This window comes from Bactrocera oleae, chromosome 2 (genome assembly GCF_042242935.1).
Source record: "Bactrocera oleae isolate idBacOlea1 chromosome 2, idBacOlea1, whole genome shotgun sequence".
NCBI classification, from domain to species: Eukaryota; Metazoa; Arthropoda; class Insecta; order Diptera; family Tephritidae; genus Bactrocera; species Bactrocera oleae.
In genome coordinates, this window is record NC_091536.1 from 97777664 (window position 1) to 97794828 (window position 17165).

Sequence of the window (17165 nt, forward strand, 5' to 3'; positions counted from 1 at the left end):
CAAGCATTAATTATAGGAGGGGAACACGGTTTTCACGGTTACAACGATGACTAATGCCAACAGCTAAATGGCTAAAGCGCCACCTATGCGCGGAGTTTTTTTAAACAAGCACAAGAAAACGTTCTCTGCACCGCTGCGGGTAATAGTACAAACAAAGAGATATATCCATTAGCTCCCATATTTCATTTCCGTGATTTTTCCAGCGGATGTTAGTTTCTTTCACCATTTTACATTGGAATTCAAACTCTTCGAAAATAACTTGCTACTATTTGGAGCTCTTTGTTAAACTTCCTGTAAACCTGTAAACATATCCATATCCCCTATAAAAATAAGTAAATAAAGTCTCATCGGCATTTTCAAATAAGAATTAATTTCTTTATTATTCTATTCATTGCATTATCATTTCATTGTAGTCGAGCAGAATATTGGGGTCTGCGCGCAAATTTTGCAAGTTCCATACATATTTCAATAGGGTTTGTATATATTTGCTTAATGATCCATTACTACTAATCTGTCTTATACATGGTATGTATGTATATATGTATTTATAATTATATTTATATTTTATCTACTCCTTTAACTTTATCACAAATAATTTAAGCATTTTTACAGAGGACTCTTATTCTTTTATTTCTTTTTACAGTTACTTAATCTCTATGTTTTCATATAAATTATTCATTTGTTTTTGTATATGTGTATGCTTTTATATGCTTTGTGTTATGAATTCACCTAATTGTAGTTCTTGTATTGTAGTATTCCTTTCAAGGTTCGGCTCTCACATACTTGTACATAAATTATGTCTAATAATTCTACCTGTCTAATTGTTCATTTTCTATACTAGATATGTATTGTATGTGTGAATAGTAATGAATACGTACATACATACATGTATATATATATTTTATTGATCATTGTCTCACATTAAAACTCTGCTTCTACACTTTTTTACAATAACAATACAATGTCATTTGCTATTCCAATATTTAAATTTTCTAATATTTTATTGAGTATGAGTAAAGGTACTCATACAATTACATGCAAGCACAATTACATATGATACATTTACATATTTATACATAATCTTAAACTCTTTCTAACACTTAAATGATTTGCTACTACTATTTACAGTACGTTTGAAAATGTACAGCTCAATCATTTTTGTTTTTGTTTTGTTTTTGATTTTTCAATGTGATTAAAGTACCATTAAAACGGTAACTTAGCTTTTCACCAAATACATAAATAAATAAGTTTACAGAAAAATTATATAAAATAATAAAACTAAGCTTCACCACCGGCACTTAAAGCACTAAAGCTGATAGGTAACATTATATTAAGGATATGAGCAGTAGATGGTATAGATATGTGTTAAGTAATCTGGGAAATTTTATGATCAATTTGGTTAGTTCAGTCAGTGCTGCAGTTTTAGAAGTGTAAAAAATCAAAAATCTTCAGTTCAAACACAACATTCGTAAATGTGTGAAACGTTATATTAGATACATTGGGGGGAAGAAGTAGCTCTGAAAACATGTGCACTTAAATTCAGTTAACAATTTGGTTTCGAGTTCATATCAGTAGTACTATTTGTGTTTCATCATATTAACATACGCTATCATGGTTGATGAATGGGTTATTGCAGTCTTAAATAGGCTGATGCCATCCATACTTTCGTTGTATTTGAAGTGACTTTCAAATGGCGTTGAGACGTCTTATTTGAAGTTTTAAAATATGGTTCAAATTGGTCGTATATTTTCTGATTATTTAAAGTTCTCTTAAAGGTAGACGTTATACACACTTTTCAAATTTTTGGCTTTGCTGTTATTATAGCCTCAACAGGGCATATTAAGTTTGCCACGAAGTTTGTAACATACAGAATGACGCCTCGCTGACCCTATAAAGCATAAACATATATAAATGATCATGACGAACAGAGTCGCTTTAGCCATCCGATCGTCTGTCTGTATAAGTATACGCGAACTATTCCCTCAGTTTTTGGGATATCGATCTGAAATTTTACACACGTCCTTTTCTCCCAAAGAAGCTGCTCATTTGTCGAAACCGCTTCGAACCACTATAGCATGTAACTATATGTAGCTGTCATACAAACTGACCGATCAAAATCAAGTTTTGTATGGAATGTTTTGTAATTGTGAAGAGTATTCTAGCTTCGGTGTCACTGATATTAACAATTTTTTTTGTTATTAAGAAAGTTCAGTACCTTCTGCTCATCTCACACTCATTTTTATAATTATTTGAATATTAAAAGGATTTTTGGTCCAGTCTGTTTTAAAATGAAGTAAACATATCAATTACATTGATTAATACGGTAGAGAAGAACTTTAGAATTTATCATATTAAATATGGAAAAACGCACACCTTCTAACTCGAAAAACCTCTATGGTGAGTGATTAACTCTATTTAAGGATTTGCTTAAACTGCTTCTGCTGGAAATTTTCGCCAAAGTAGCTTATATGGCAACATTTGTACGGCATTTAACACCTATGTAATAATTTAGTACATATGGAAGTACATATAACATTGTGATATATATGTATAATCATAAATCATTGCACATGAATATTAAAAAGTTTTCCATTCACTGTCATCATATTGTCATTTTCCGGCACTTACATATATATTCTGCTTATGACAACCCTCACACCTCAGACGCTCTGCTCTCGCTTAAGGAGAGTGGAAAACTTTTGCGCTGCACTCAACAACTTCCTATCGAGCTTTTATATTGTTATTGTACCATAGCTCTTGTAATTGCTATATTACTTTTGTGAAGTCCTTTATTGCGAACTTATTGCTTGGAAATGTTGAGGAAGAACAATGTAAATTTTCTGACGATCGCTTCACAGGAGTTATGTGTATTTTTACATTTAAAATAACAGTTATATTATGCCAATATTTAGTGGAATACATACTTATGTAGTGAAGGCAATCAACTGGCAGATAAGGCTCAGGCTACAACTCAACTGTTGAATATTTTATTTTTGGTGATGTCGATTTTATGCTTGCTCTTGTTATTTTCTGTGCTTTAACGGCACATCGTTTAATGTTAGCGCCGTAACTTTGTATAAACACAGTTTTAAGGGTGTGATCATATCTAGGAAATGTTGATACTTTTTTATTTGATTCTGTTGTTGTAAAGTTTGAGTGTTTATTAAATATGAAACAAATACTTCGACGAAGTGTTTCCATGTAAGAGCTTTTATGTGACCTCGCGCGATTATACTTATACTTTCTAGCTAAAAAATAAGTCACCTTCGATGATCATCGCAAACGGAGACACAGAAGTATAAATGACGCATTTAGAGGCGAATGTAGTGTGAGAGAATGAGAATGAAATACAAAACGCTTGAACATCCCTGCTGGGTGTATTGGCAATGTGCGCATTAGAAAGTTTTCGATTACAACAAAGATAAAAATGCAATTGTTTTATATCCGAAGTGCGCGCGTATTGCAAAAACAGAAAGAAACACATAAAATATCGAACGTGCCCAATATAACTTTCGGAATGATGGTAATGTGTTTTTAAAGTTCTTTTATTGTTGGTATAAAATTTTACTGGAGCCTGCATCCACCTAGTCCTGATGCACACATACTTACATACACACTACCTGTTTGCATACACGCGCAGCGGCAGATGGAGGAAGACAAACGATTTGACGCATTTTGCAGTGCAATTTCGTAAATCCTTAACTATAGCACACAAACATACATATACACATACATAAATATGCATATATACTTGTACATACTTATAAAACAACGCGCTGGTGTGTTAGTGCGATATTTCAGTGGACGTGTGCTTATGCAGTATGTATGTATGTGTGTGCAGTCGTGGCGGTATGATTGCTGCGGTTGCTTTGATAACAGTTGGCATTGCTGGGGCACAGCAGAGGCAAAATAATCAACATTGTGTGTGTGCAGATATAAATGGCGATTTTCTTGTGTTTCCGGGTCAATCGGGCACGGCTGAGTATTGGCGGAATTTGCACGCTGCATATTTGAGCGTTTTCAATTTTTCGAATCAAATTGTTCTGTTTATACACGCTGTGTAGATATGTGAGTCTTTATTGTCTGCGTGTGGACCAAAAGTGTAACTGCTAATATTATATTTATGTAAGACAGTCCCTGGCTTCTAGGTTAGATATGTCAGTTATATCGTAAAGGAGCTTATACTTATGTACATACATATGTATATGCTTGATATGTTTTACTGCTACGGCAAGAGTTTGGTGTAAGTACGACAATTCGATACATTTTCAATTACGTAACTGGAAGTATTACTCTTGTTGAATACAACTTTCAACTTTAATAAAAATATATGAAAAATTACATTAATTTTCAACTGAGTGAAATGCTTCGGTTCATACTTGTATGTTTATAACTGTAAAACTAGAATGTGCATATTTGCTAGATTTGCGCTGCATTAGTTAGCATTTCGCGGCGGTTGCTAAATTTCCATCTAAGTAATTAAATTGTTGGAGCTTACTTAAGTCGAGTACAGTGTGACAACAACACCAAGATCAGTATATACATTTATTTTTAAGGTTTGCTCACAAACACTTACATTACATTCACTAAATTGCCTATAATTACTTGTTTATATATATGTATATGTATGTACACAGCTCTTAGAAACTAAATTAAAAGTAATTACAATACAAGCAATTATCAATTTTCTATTTTTGTATTATTACATCTATTTACTTTTGCTAATTTATATGCCATTGGTTTACACACTTTTCACTCGATCCCTATCAAGTTTCGCTACCCCTGCTTGGACCCACACAATCCTTAGGCTGCCAAATATGCACTATTGGTTTGATTTGGGGTGAATTGATAATTTCTTTGCTTATTAAGTGTTATTGATTATTTTGTTTGCCTACTACAGAGAGCACGCTACGGAGACGTACGGGTTTCCAGACATTTCACGAAATAAACTACACGTTATTTATATTTATATCCTGTAGTAAATACCCTGGAACAAAGTTAAATTTGTGTGTTATTTATAGCGGAATATCAAAAATGGTAAAGTCGCCCGAAAACTGTCAATAATTTGTAATCAACCCAGATATGTACATATGTATGTAGTTTTCCACCCAAAGTTCATATTTGGGTTCTGAACGGCTCTTGATGCCTATTGATTATTATTACATTGTTTAAAACATGGCGTGCACACTCTTCACCTCCGTAAGTAATAAACGGTGTACCAGCTGGAAAGCACCTGGAGACATGTTTAGTAGGGTGGAGCGATAAAAAATTTTTTTTAACACCTAGAAGCGGCACTAATTTTTAAAGTAAAATTTTATTTCGTAAAAATTTTTTGATACGTGTTCTAGGAGCTGTGGAGAGTCCTCTTTGTGGCCAATTAAAAGTTATCAACTTAAAAAAATGTTTGTGGTCATTATTGGAGTTTAAAAAAAAGTATTAAATGACAACCGGCTTTCCTTAAGCGTTAAAATAAATTCTGAGTCAAAAACCGTCAAATTCGGTAACTTTTATATAAATGTGAAGAGCTTAAACTAAAAAAAAATTTTTTTGTCCAAAAAAAATGTTAACTCGAAATTTACTTTAAAATGCGGCCCGGTAGATATTAAAAACATTTTTTTTTCGCTCCACCCTAATGTTTAGCGCGTGTGTGCTTATATGTTGGTATATATATAATATGTGCATTTGGGTGTGTATGTAGCTTTTCAACTATTTGTATATTGCACCAGTCTTTTTTGCTTTGCGAAATCTTTGTTAGTGTCTTCCAAACATTCCATCTCATTTCTATATATAAACTTATATTTTAATTTTCTCAGAGCGTAACGTGTTCTTATGCATGTACGCTTGTCTTACAACTACATATATCATAATGTATTCTTTATAACTTAAACACAACTCTCAGGGCCCGGTAATGTGTCCGTTATAATATGATTTCGATTTGCGTTCGTTTTCTGTGTAATCGTTGCTGTTGGTGTAATGCTCGCTGGATGCGAGCCTTGTGATAGTAATGCACCGTTGCTGTTGCCGCCGGCGACGCCCAGTAAGGAGCCTATGCCGAGACCTTTGGGTAGCGTCATGTGCCCACTGCCAACTGCGCTGCCGCACGACATGCCAGGTGGCAACCCCGTTGCTGCTTTACTTAAATTATAATCGATTAAGCTGCTCGCTGCGAGATAATCAGCAATGGATAGTTGCTCATCAGTTGGCAGTGTTGATTGATGTTGCTGCTGCTGCTGTTGTTGTTGCATGTGAAGGAGGCTTGAGTGTGTGGCTGCGGAAGATGGGTGAGGCAGTGTGTGATGATTGACGTAGTGCCCGTTGCTGAGATTATTTTGTATTAAAGATTGCGGTGTGGCGCCACTAGAAGCTGCATTATTTATGTTGTTAGTGGCGGTGCTGGCGCTGCCCGCTGAATTGAGCGTGCTACTACTGCCGCCATAGTTAAGACCAAGCGGGTCGTATCGTGAGATATCGTGTCGATTTAGCGGCAATGCGTCATAGAGCAGTGGTTGCTGTGAACTTTGATAGTTTTTACGAAGATCATTACCCAATTTTAGGGTGCTCGATTGTGAGGGAGGGCTGTTGAGAAGATCGTTTGAATTTACGGGATCGTTGTAACCGATGGTGGAGGCGTCCTAAAGATGAAAAAATTAAATTAAATGAGTAGAGTTTTTTAACAATTCCATTCAACTTTTTTGTACGCTAAGATGAGAGAAAAAACAACAAGTATATTGTACGTAAAAGCACAAATCAATATTTTTCGGTTTTTTATCGTACTACGATACTGCGTGTTGTATAAATATAATTTTTTGTAGTAAATCCACATTATTTTAGCAACTAGTATTTCTGAAATGTATGTACTTACATAATCTGTCACTGCATTTGTACTAACTGTAGTTGTGAAGTTTGATTTATTACCAGGAACACCGCAATTACTACTCGCCGCACCGCTGCCGCCGAGGTATAGCCCACCAGGTCTGCTACCCAGCGGCGAAGATGTGTCGCTGCCGGTTGCACTCTTTTGAGCGTTTAAAATATCAGGTTGTTTTTCGATGCCCTGCTTGAGAGTATAAGCAACGACCAAACGCTGGTGACCCGCACCCGTCTCAAGTGGCGCCGTCACGGTCACATCCATACCTGGAATATGATGGATCCAAACAAAGCAAAACCCGTTTGAGAATCGTTAAAAGACAATCGAAGTGAATAAAACATTTTAAATATTCAAGCTGTATGGAACTTTCTTGAATTACTACATTACATTACTTTCTTTCAGATTTTTCGAACTAAATAATTTTACCTAAATGCTTATCTTTGTCGTCGCAGAGGTTACGTCCCCCCTGACAGCGTCTTTTGCGTACAGCGACCACTACAACGAAAAGCACAGCGACGCCGACGGTGAACAGAGTACCAGTGAGTAGAGCAGCAAGCGGTAGTATGGAAGCCATGCGCCCGTCTAAAATAAAGCAACAATATGTTAGTGAAAATAAGTGAAAATTTATCAAAAATATATTTAATTAGTATTAATTTTTACAGACTAAGCCAGTGAAGGTCTTTTTCATAAGGTGTCGTCAATATCATATCAAAAACAAAAAAAAAATAATTCTCATTCGCTTAAATTGAATTTGACTACTAACGGTGATTTGATGTCAATACTTTGATTAATGCTATTGTACATGTTTTCTTAAATTTTTGAAAAATACCACACGAATATAGTTATAGATCCATCATTGAGTAACTAAATGAATACTAAAGTTTACAGCTTTAGATTTACTTCAATATATGTATTATTTATTATTTTTAAATATTATTTACCTATTTAAATATAAGTAATAACGATTAGGCTGTGGCATCGATTCGCTTTACTTTTTCTTCTATCATCGTAATCTGAGTTCACAGTTAAAAACGCTTTATGGTATGTGTCAAAATTTAAGCCAATTAGGAGAGCAAACACAAAGTGTTTTACTACACTAACTTTTTTTCTATGCGTCGAATTATAAGCAAGTGTAAACATTTAGGCCAAATTGTATGCAAACAATCTACAAATAACACCAAAAAATGTTTGTATTAATGTGACAATCCCTGCAAATCCCGTTAAGTGCAAAAGTTGTGAGTTGTGCATAAACAAGAAGGACATTGAACTAGGCAAAGTAATAAGATAATAGGATAAACGAAAAAGTCGCCAGGCTAAATGGGTTTTCGAACGCAAAATAAGCAAATCAAGTTTTGATTGAAAATATTATTGGCAAACGACACCAGCGCCATTATTGCTGCGAATCGCCCTTCAGATATGAGAGGCAGAGAGAAAAAATGTACTTTTCGGTGTCAAGTACAATAACAAGCATGAGCACTTACTACATCAAAATATAATAATGTGTACATTAACTTTTAGCAAACTCGAAGGAAAAGCAATAAATTTCCCTTAAAATTATTCATTAAACTTATATACAATATAATATATAAATATGTAGCACACACTTTCATTTTCTAGAATTCATCTAATTGTTTCATTGTATGAAGTCTTTATTAGCTCTGAACTACAAATATATTGCTGTGTTCAGCAGTGTTATACAATTTATACTTTATTCGGTAATCTTAACAATAAATTAAAATGTTTGTTTGTATGTATGTGTATTGTGGCCATTGGCTCATGATTTGCGTTTTATACTATGTACATATATACACAAATAAATAGCGGCAAAAAATTTATGAATTTTAATAAGTGCTCGCCACTCATAAGTTCTCATATGCAAATGAGTTAGTAAGCATAGCTAAACACATGTAGATACATACGTATGTATGTACATATGTGTTGTATGCATTTCTGTTGAATACGAATACCAGATGCTTATACAAAGAAAATCTATCACTGCACTGCTGTGTAAATAAATTGTTTGAATTTCGGATGAAAAATGAACTATTTGCATGTAGTTGCAAATGAATTATGCAGAAAGCTCAGTTGTGCTAATAAATAATTAAATAGCACATGTAAAGGGAATAAGTGCTTTACGCACGGAATTAGATTTAATAATATTTGCGCTTAATTTTGCATTAAATATTTTAGTGTTAATTAAATTTCTCGTTTAAGTAAAGTACTGCAATAAAGCTGTTAATTATCTATTGTTATTATTTCAGGAACTAGTTGCAAGACTGAAACAAATTACATGGTATAAATTGCTAGAAATTTATTTATAGAGAATTTGTGAGTAATTCAATTCGAATTTTTCAAATTCTACGCTTCAAATCAGATTAATAAATATAATGAAATATTTGTATCAACCTAAAGTCTACGTTATTGGAGAATTGGGCATCAATATCGCTATAAAAAATTTAAGTGTCAATGAGTGTATTTTATGGCCACCGGACTGCTATAAAAATATGCTTAAACAAGGAGTGGACATCATCAGGTCTAGTGTCTTAAATGTAACATAGCGAATGTTTTGCAGAAACTCTTGTGAGAATTTGCTGAGCATGCACTTTTGTTTCAAACATACATATCACTCAAATAGCCTCACTTAAATACATACATACAATAAGTAAACTCTAAGATAAGCGTGTGTGGAATTTATTAGCTGCGGTTGTCTATCGAAATATGTTTATTGATTTGACTTAAACACTCGTAAAATAACGAAAATCTTGATCGAGCAAAAGTCTCCCCAATGAAAGTAGTTTCGATGACTAAATAAATAAATGCAAAATAAAGTACAATCACTTTTTTATAAATTTACAGGAGAAGACAAAACGATATAAAATAGCAATTACTTTTACGGAAGCAACATTTTAATTTTGGTTCAAATGAGGGCGTGGCAGGTTTTGAGATCCTAAATCAAAAGGCAAATTTTTCTAATCGTAAAATGAATTTCAAGATTTTACTAATATTTTATGTTGTTCGTTTATTAAAGGTAAAACATATCCAACTATGGAAAGTATTTCCAGTATGAGAACCTGGTTTAGAAATATATATTAGCCGTACTCAAGCAGCTGGAAACTGATAAAATACCTCTGAAATCGGCGAGAAAAGTTTTCTAGCCAGCGAAATGTGCTCACCTGCCTTTTCTGTTCTGCAGCAACGAACCATACCTGCCTTCTGCCAGAGTTAAGCACTTCAAAAAGAAACTACACCATCACAAGATCTAACGGTTTTTTAGGTCGTAACAGACAAACAAGCGAAAATACAATCAACCAAATACAATGCACCAGCTCGTTGGCCAATCCGAGCATACCAATACAATATCCACACACACATGTGTAAGTACGCCAGTTATCTGCAAAACAGCCAGTCAGCCAAGCACTAAAATACCAAATTTAATTTAAATAAAAAGTATAAGTTGTAATGAAATTTTCGCACTTGTGTAAATATTTGCGTCAATGTGTGCTCCCAGGTGTAAACACACAAGTGCACATTGGTGTGGCACATATGTATGCCAAGCAAACGCGAGTGGATGTGTGTGAGCGCTTTTCGGCTCTGAATATATTGCTTCGCTCTGGCAGGTAATTTTCCAAACACTAACGCGAATGTGCATGTGCCAAGACAGGTGTGTACGCACACACAGGCACACACGGCCATTTGCATGCATGTGTTAGAGCGAAAGTGCATTGGCGGCATCTTATAAGCTTAATTCGATTTAATGCTCCCGCTTGAGATATAAAACGTTACAAAATGATGAAAAAGTAGATTACTTCAATGTATTGGGAATATCGGTTTCATTCATACACATACACATGTCTGAGTGCTGGTGTATTTGCAGATGCTTTTACCTCTTTGGATACATTTATGTGCTCAAATATTTGCGTATAAATTTCGTACAATGTAAAGATTAAGGCAGAATAAATAAAATTGTGGCAGCATTGAAAGTAATGTGTTCTTTGTATTGTAAGTTTTTCCACATTACATCGATACAAATATTCTATAGGTAGATTAACGCTTACAATCATATGATTGTCAAGCAAAAACCTGCTTGCAAAGACAACTTAAAAGCCGAAACATATATTTGTACTCTATTTTATTTGTCAACTACATTTTTTAATATGTGGCAATGTCATGTGCTTCTTAGATGCATTGGCATGTAATAAATAGCTGAGTATGTTTGTATACACATATTCGAAGTTATACAGCAGAAACTTAAACTTTTCTAGTTTACTCTTTGCAGATTATCGATAAAATTTCCATTGTTCTTGTGTTCGAGCTCAAATTCCTCCGAAATAAGTTTCTTTCTTCAATTACTTAGGTTGAAGTATATATATATATACATATATATAATAACAAATATGAACAAACCCTCAAATATAAGGTGGCTGTGGTTCGTTCACAAAACTGAACTTTATATCATTTTACCACAAATATTTTCCTTCACACAGTAATGCACTGGCAAACAAAGCCGCGAACGACAACTGAAAACGTATAAATGTACCAATGTAAGAACGGTATTGAAATGGTTGGTGAAGTATGATTTTTGATGCTGTTGAAAATAAAAAAAAAAAACAAGAAAACGTTTACTCCGATTGCACCGAAGCTATAATACCCTTCGCAAATACAAAGGCTAATTTCGTGAAGATACCTCGTTAGATAAAAAATTTTCCCATGCAAGCACTTGATTCCGATTGTTCAGCCTGTATTGCAGCTATATGATATAGTGATCTGAACTGAACAATTTCTGCGGAGAATAAATTGTTACCCTAGACAATAACTCATGCCTAATTTCGTGAAGATAGGAAGAAAGGTTTTCCATGAAAGCACTTTACTCCGATTGTTCACTTTGTATGGCGGCTATATGCTATAGTGATCAGATCAATGCAATTTGAGCGGAGAATACACATGGCGATCATGGTTAAATAAACTCAGCTCATAATGCTGGTCATTTATGTATATATTTTATAAGGTCTCCGACATTTCCTTCTGAGTGTTACCAACTTCGTGGCAAACTTATATTTGTATACCCTGAACAGGGTATATGTTCAGGGTATACAAATTGCAATTGACGCAACTTTCAGTCAGATATTTTTCTGGCAGGACCTACTTTTAAAAGCATTTGCGTATCTCACATCGCTTCTGCCAACCTGAAGGATAATGTATCTCCAAGGATTGTGTGTCTGTTAAGTTAAACAGCGTATTCGGAAAATATTAAATTGCCATTAAAAGGAACAAAAATGCGTACGCATGTTAACGAAAAATATTTACACACACAAACAGTTTAGATTACATTCCCATATATATGTATGTATTTGCAATAGGCGATTGCATTGCAAATAATTTCCTTTCTGCTGTTGTGCCTTCGTTATACCCAGGCAATTCCCACAACAATGTGTACGAACAGGTGTGATAATCTGCTTTATGTTGCTGTTACGGTAGATAAGCGAAAAAATAAAATATTAATATGTGTACTGTGTCGTTTTCAATCCAATATCGTACGTTAAATCTCTAATTACAAAATGAAGATAGTTATCAGTGACAAAGCACAAAATGAATATTAAAACAGTCTCAAATGTAACTTCAAGTGAGATCGATTCATTTAAATGTATGGTTTGATTTTCGATAACGAACAGTTGATTTAAGCGAGAAGTCACTAAGTAAATTAATTGTTTGGGCTAAATGATATTTGCTGTAATTAAAATGCGCATTACTATTGGTTTTATGCAGAAAATAAGTGGGAAATTCAAACTTCTGTTGAACAGCTACCAAGATTAAGCGGAGTATGGCCACCGGCAATGAATGGATGGAATGAATAAGCTGTTTTAACACTATTTAGAAATTTCTTACACGTGCATTTTGGGATTTAAATTACTAATATTTAACCATGTAGCGGTATCGACACGCTCATATTTATATAAATAATTCATCTAAGCCACAACCTAGAGTTCTAGACACATGATTGCTAATTTTCATACAAGTTGCGTAGAACATTGAAAATAACTGTTATGCATTGATTTGCATTTTCGGTAATAAATATTAAATAGTCATGCTTTGTCATCAGTCTAATATGACCTATGATTCTTGGCTGACACATGCCTACATACTTGTACATCACACCTAATTAATGACACCTACGACATTATTATTTGCAAAGGACATATACATATACATATCGATACATACATACAAAATTGTTCATAATAAACATTTCACACACATTCAGTACTGCTGTCTTTCTATATTCGCTCATCAGGCTGCCTAATATTGATCAATTTACTGATGAACCCTGCAGAGAAATGCACCAATTACAATCTAGTTCGAGATTTATTAGTACGTTATGCACCCGTTATTCCAAAGTTAATCAGTCATCTTTATTCGATCCCGTTTTTACTTTATTAAAGATGTAGAAAATCGCTTTTGAGAACACAACTGTAGTAGAAGAGTTCTCAAATCAACGAATCTGAACTTCATAACGTTTAGTAATCATTTATGGGAAAGAAACTAACCTTAATGGCAGATGTCTTTTGAATTTAGTACAGAATTTCCTACAAGGTGTTTAGAAGGCCATTGGTCTGCATATATTTATGCCTCGGATTTATCTGTATTCCTATACCATAATCATGGCCCATAATAACGCAGATAATATTTCCCAAGTCGAAACATAAATAGGAAAGTAAATAAATTAATCGATTGGGATTTGTTATTTATAATGGAAGGGTAATGAAGTTTGGCTATTTCAAACGAAAGTTTCAGTCCAGCAATGAAACTCAAATAAATAAAAATCATGTATAGTTGAGGAAGCAAAGAAGGAAAGTTGGTAAGTAATATTGAAGAAAATAATAGAGAATTATGAATAAATGTATATACCTATCGCACAAACAGACATACAGTTTAATATAAGTATATAGCTTAAGAAATATTCGGTGTATTGCCTTCAATATCGATACATATAGTCTAGGTTTATGAGTATTGCTTATGGCTCGCTTGAACTTGTACTACACATATAACAATACGAGTTTGTGTGTGTTAATGATGAACGTGCGTACGTACGTTCGGTGCTAACGCTCTGATTTATGGGCATACGTAATGCGTTCAATAAACAAAGTAAAGCAAAATACGCACTTGGACATAAAACCATACATTCAAGGCTGCGTCGAACTGCCTTCAATACATATGTACTTACAACGTGCCAAGTTTGAGTTTTTTAATCGATACCAGCTGAAATGCATTTTGAAATAGCGCTAACCAGAAAACTAGTATTTTTTGAAAGTTTTGTTAATGGAAAATATAGCATTTCTAGTATATAAATAAAAATTTCTTCTCGATGAATAAATGACCATCTCCTCTATAATCTAGAGTCTATTCGCTTTGGAGTGCCTTTGACCAAGTACATACATACATACATATGTATTTGCATTAGTAAATGCCGGAGCAAATCCGATTTTCTGCGCAAGGAATAACTCATATATGCAATATTTACATTTCATAAAATTCAAATTAAGCAGACCCCACTACCGCGCTCCTCTACCTAACTATGCCGCCGAGTATGCCAATGGGACTCAATGACAATGCGCTCGAGCCAAAAAGGAGCATCCATGGTTATCACAAGCCTCTCGTTGAGCTGTGGAAAAGGACACAACACGGTCAATTTCGTTCTTTTATCTAGGCATTTTTATACAATTGTTTATTGTGCTTTGTTTTCGCTCATTGAATGCGAACCAATTGAATGTCAACGTAAAGGCAAGGCTGGCAGTTGGCTTGTTCGTCAAAAGCAAAATTGTTCAGCGGTCCGCAGCCCTGAACCAAGAAATCAACCTTTAAGGAGTAGCCATAAGGCCGAGCGGGTTGCGTTGCAGTATGGAAAAATAACAGTAATCAAAAGGCAGTAAATAAGCACAACGCCATACATATTTTCGTGGAACACTTGTGCTTTTCTGTTCTTTGTCTGTTTCGGTCTCCTCATGAAACTTCTTGTTTACATTTATCAATGCAAATGAGTAAAAGGAAAAGTATTAAATGAATAAATAATTTAAATACAAGATTATGGGGCATAATGCTGCTTGCAATGCAAAAACGACTGTGAGTGAAAATGTGAAGAACTCGCTTATTCAAAAAGCCCCGTCAATGGCAATTATTGTTGGTTGTTTTCGGGTCACCAGTAAGTGCTTTATGTTAGTTTCGGTGCGGGAGACCTACTTGTAGATACGAATATGCACATGAGCGAACCAACAAATACTGAATAACACTGCAAGATAAACTTTATTAATGAAATTAGTTGCTTTGATCCCTCAATCTCATTTTTGATGTAATAGAATAGTTTGTTTTGTAATGTAAGGACTTTATTTACTAATTTGTCAACCAGTGCGTGTTAGGCAGCGGGTTTTTACGGCGCGAAAAGTTTGGCGATTTTTAACATGGAAAAATATTGAACAACGAGTTTGCTGAAAATTTTGTGCAAACGTTCAGTGAAAGTCGTGAAGATATCGAAAACTTGCCGCAACCATGCTTGTATTGGTTTAGGGGCGTATTTTAAGGGCGATAATAAAGATTAGTATTTCAATGTTGGTTCTTTTGTCAGTCCAGGTCAAATATGATCAGATGGTATACCAATAATTGTATTCATTCTAAGTTACTATTTAGTGGTAAAACGTTAAGTTAATGCTAACAAATTAACTGCATTTTATAATTAAATAATACAAAATCTGTGAACGGTAGAGCTTGACCAAAAATTGGGCGGCACAAAGGGGATAAAAAATTCATTTAAAATTTTAGTTATTTATTATTTTACAAGTGAATTATTTTGTACATACATATACTTTCGTAATTACGTGGACGAGAAAATCTTATAATCGATCGGCATATAATCAACAATAATTTGTACGTACCTGTTCGCTTTTCTGCTTCATTTATGGGAATATTCTCCAAAACAATCGGTTCCGAACGACCTTTCTGATTGGCGCTATAAACCACTAAATGCAGTGCTGGATTTGGATCCGGGTAGTAGTCCATTGAGGCCAAATCTAATGAAACGAATAAAAATACATTGAATAAATACATATGTGCTTAAATAATTAAATTGAGTTTTACTTATTATGAACAAGAATCAAGAAACTGTTCAAAATAAAATTTTATTATTTCATAAATTTTCTAAGAAAAACTAGTACTTAAAATATTACAACTTATAGTAGAAAACTAAAAGACAGACTAAGAGTTTCTCTGTTAATGAACAGTCTTTGGAACCTAATCATCTGATCAGCTAATTACCTGCTGAAATGTTCACATACCCACTTCAGAAAGGAGAACTCCGAGTATTCATCTACGTCCCCAACTAACTAGCATGCCGAAAAAGTTGATATCAACTTGCCACCCAAGTCATTAGTAAGTACTTGCCGCAACAGCCACTTCAGAAGCCAACACGCACACACAAATAAACTTATATTTGTTTCTGCGCAACGGTAAAAGCAACTGTACGCAAATGTTGTCTGGCAACTTTGGTTGCTATTAGTAGTTGTTGATGTAAAGAGTAAATTAAATAAAGTTTTTTACAGCTCCGTAGCCACTGCTGCAAAAGACAACATCTAACGAGGCGCATCAACAGTAACAAGACACAAGACACAGAGTAGTGACTGTTGGAGTAGAAGCCACCGAAATCATCGAGTAGTCTCATGGAATAACAACTATAGCAGCCACACATCAACCACCTACAACGAATTTCAAAAGCGACTTTGATCTTTTCACTCTATTTACAAAACCATCAAATGGTTAGTGGGTGCAACAAGATATTTGCAGGGTAGTCGCTGGCTGTAGGCGAACGCAGAGTGCAGCTGGTGGGTGAGAAGTGAAGAGATGCGAAGGAAAATATGCGGAGGAGTGAAGTTGGTTGCGTTGCGCTGATATTGGCAGCTTACCGCGCTTGTCTAACTAATCGTGACTTTCCGCTTCGTTAGATTTTGCAAATAAACCTGAAGCAATGCCTGCGGGAAAACTGGCATGCATTGGCCTGGGTGAGTACATAAGGGAAGACGGACGTGTAAAATGATGTAAGAGAGCTTTCAGATAGTTTAGCTACCAACAACCAGCAGCGAAAGCCAATAAACGCCAATAGATTTCAGCCAAAAATTGCGCCGCACTCTTTATCGATACGTCTGTTTGCCAAGGTGGTGAGAGCATGAAAGAGAGTGTGCCTCAACCTGCCTGTTTTTGTGCACCAAGTAATAAAATTTATTACTCCGAAAAGAGAAAAAGTCAACAAGGAAAAGTA

The 17165-nt window shown here is 34.6% G+C and overlaps 1 protein-coding gene across 2 annotated transcripts in view; it reads right to left on the reverse strand.

The window, feature by feature from the left end:
• Positions 1–353: 353 nt before the first annotated feature.
• The window catches only part of side-III (sidestep III), a 183812-nt gene continuing 167000 nt past the window's right edge, over positions 354–17165 (reverse strand). For both annotated transcript variants that reach the window (XM_036357354.2, XM_036357353.2), the window contains exons 15-18: positions 15790–15924; positions 7295–7450; positions 6863–7134; positions 354–6632 (exon numbers count right to left, since the gene is read on the reverse strand). In XM_036357354.2, coding sequence (XP_036213247.2) covers positions 5883–6632; positions 6863–7134; positions 7295–7450; positions 15790–15924 — 1313 coding nt within the window. In that variant the 3' untranslated portion in view covers positions 354–5882. The remainder of the gene's footprint in view (positions 6633–6862; positions 7135–7294; positions 7451–15789; positions 15925–17165) is intronic.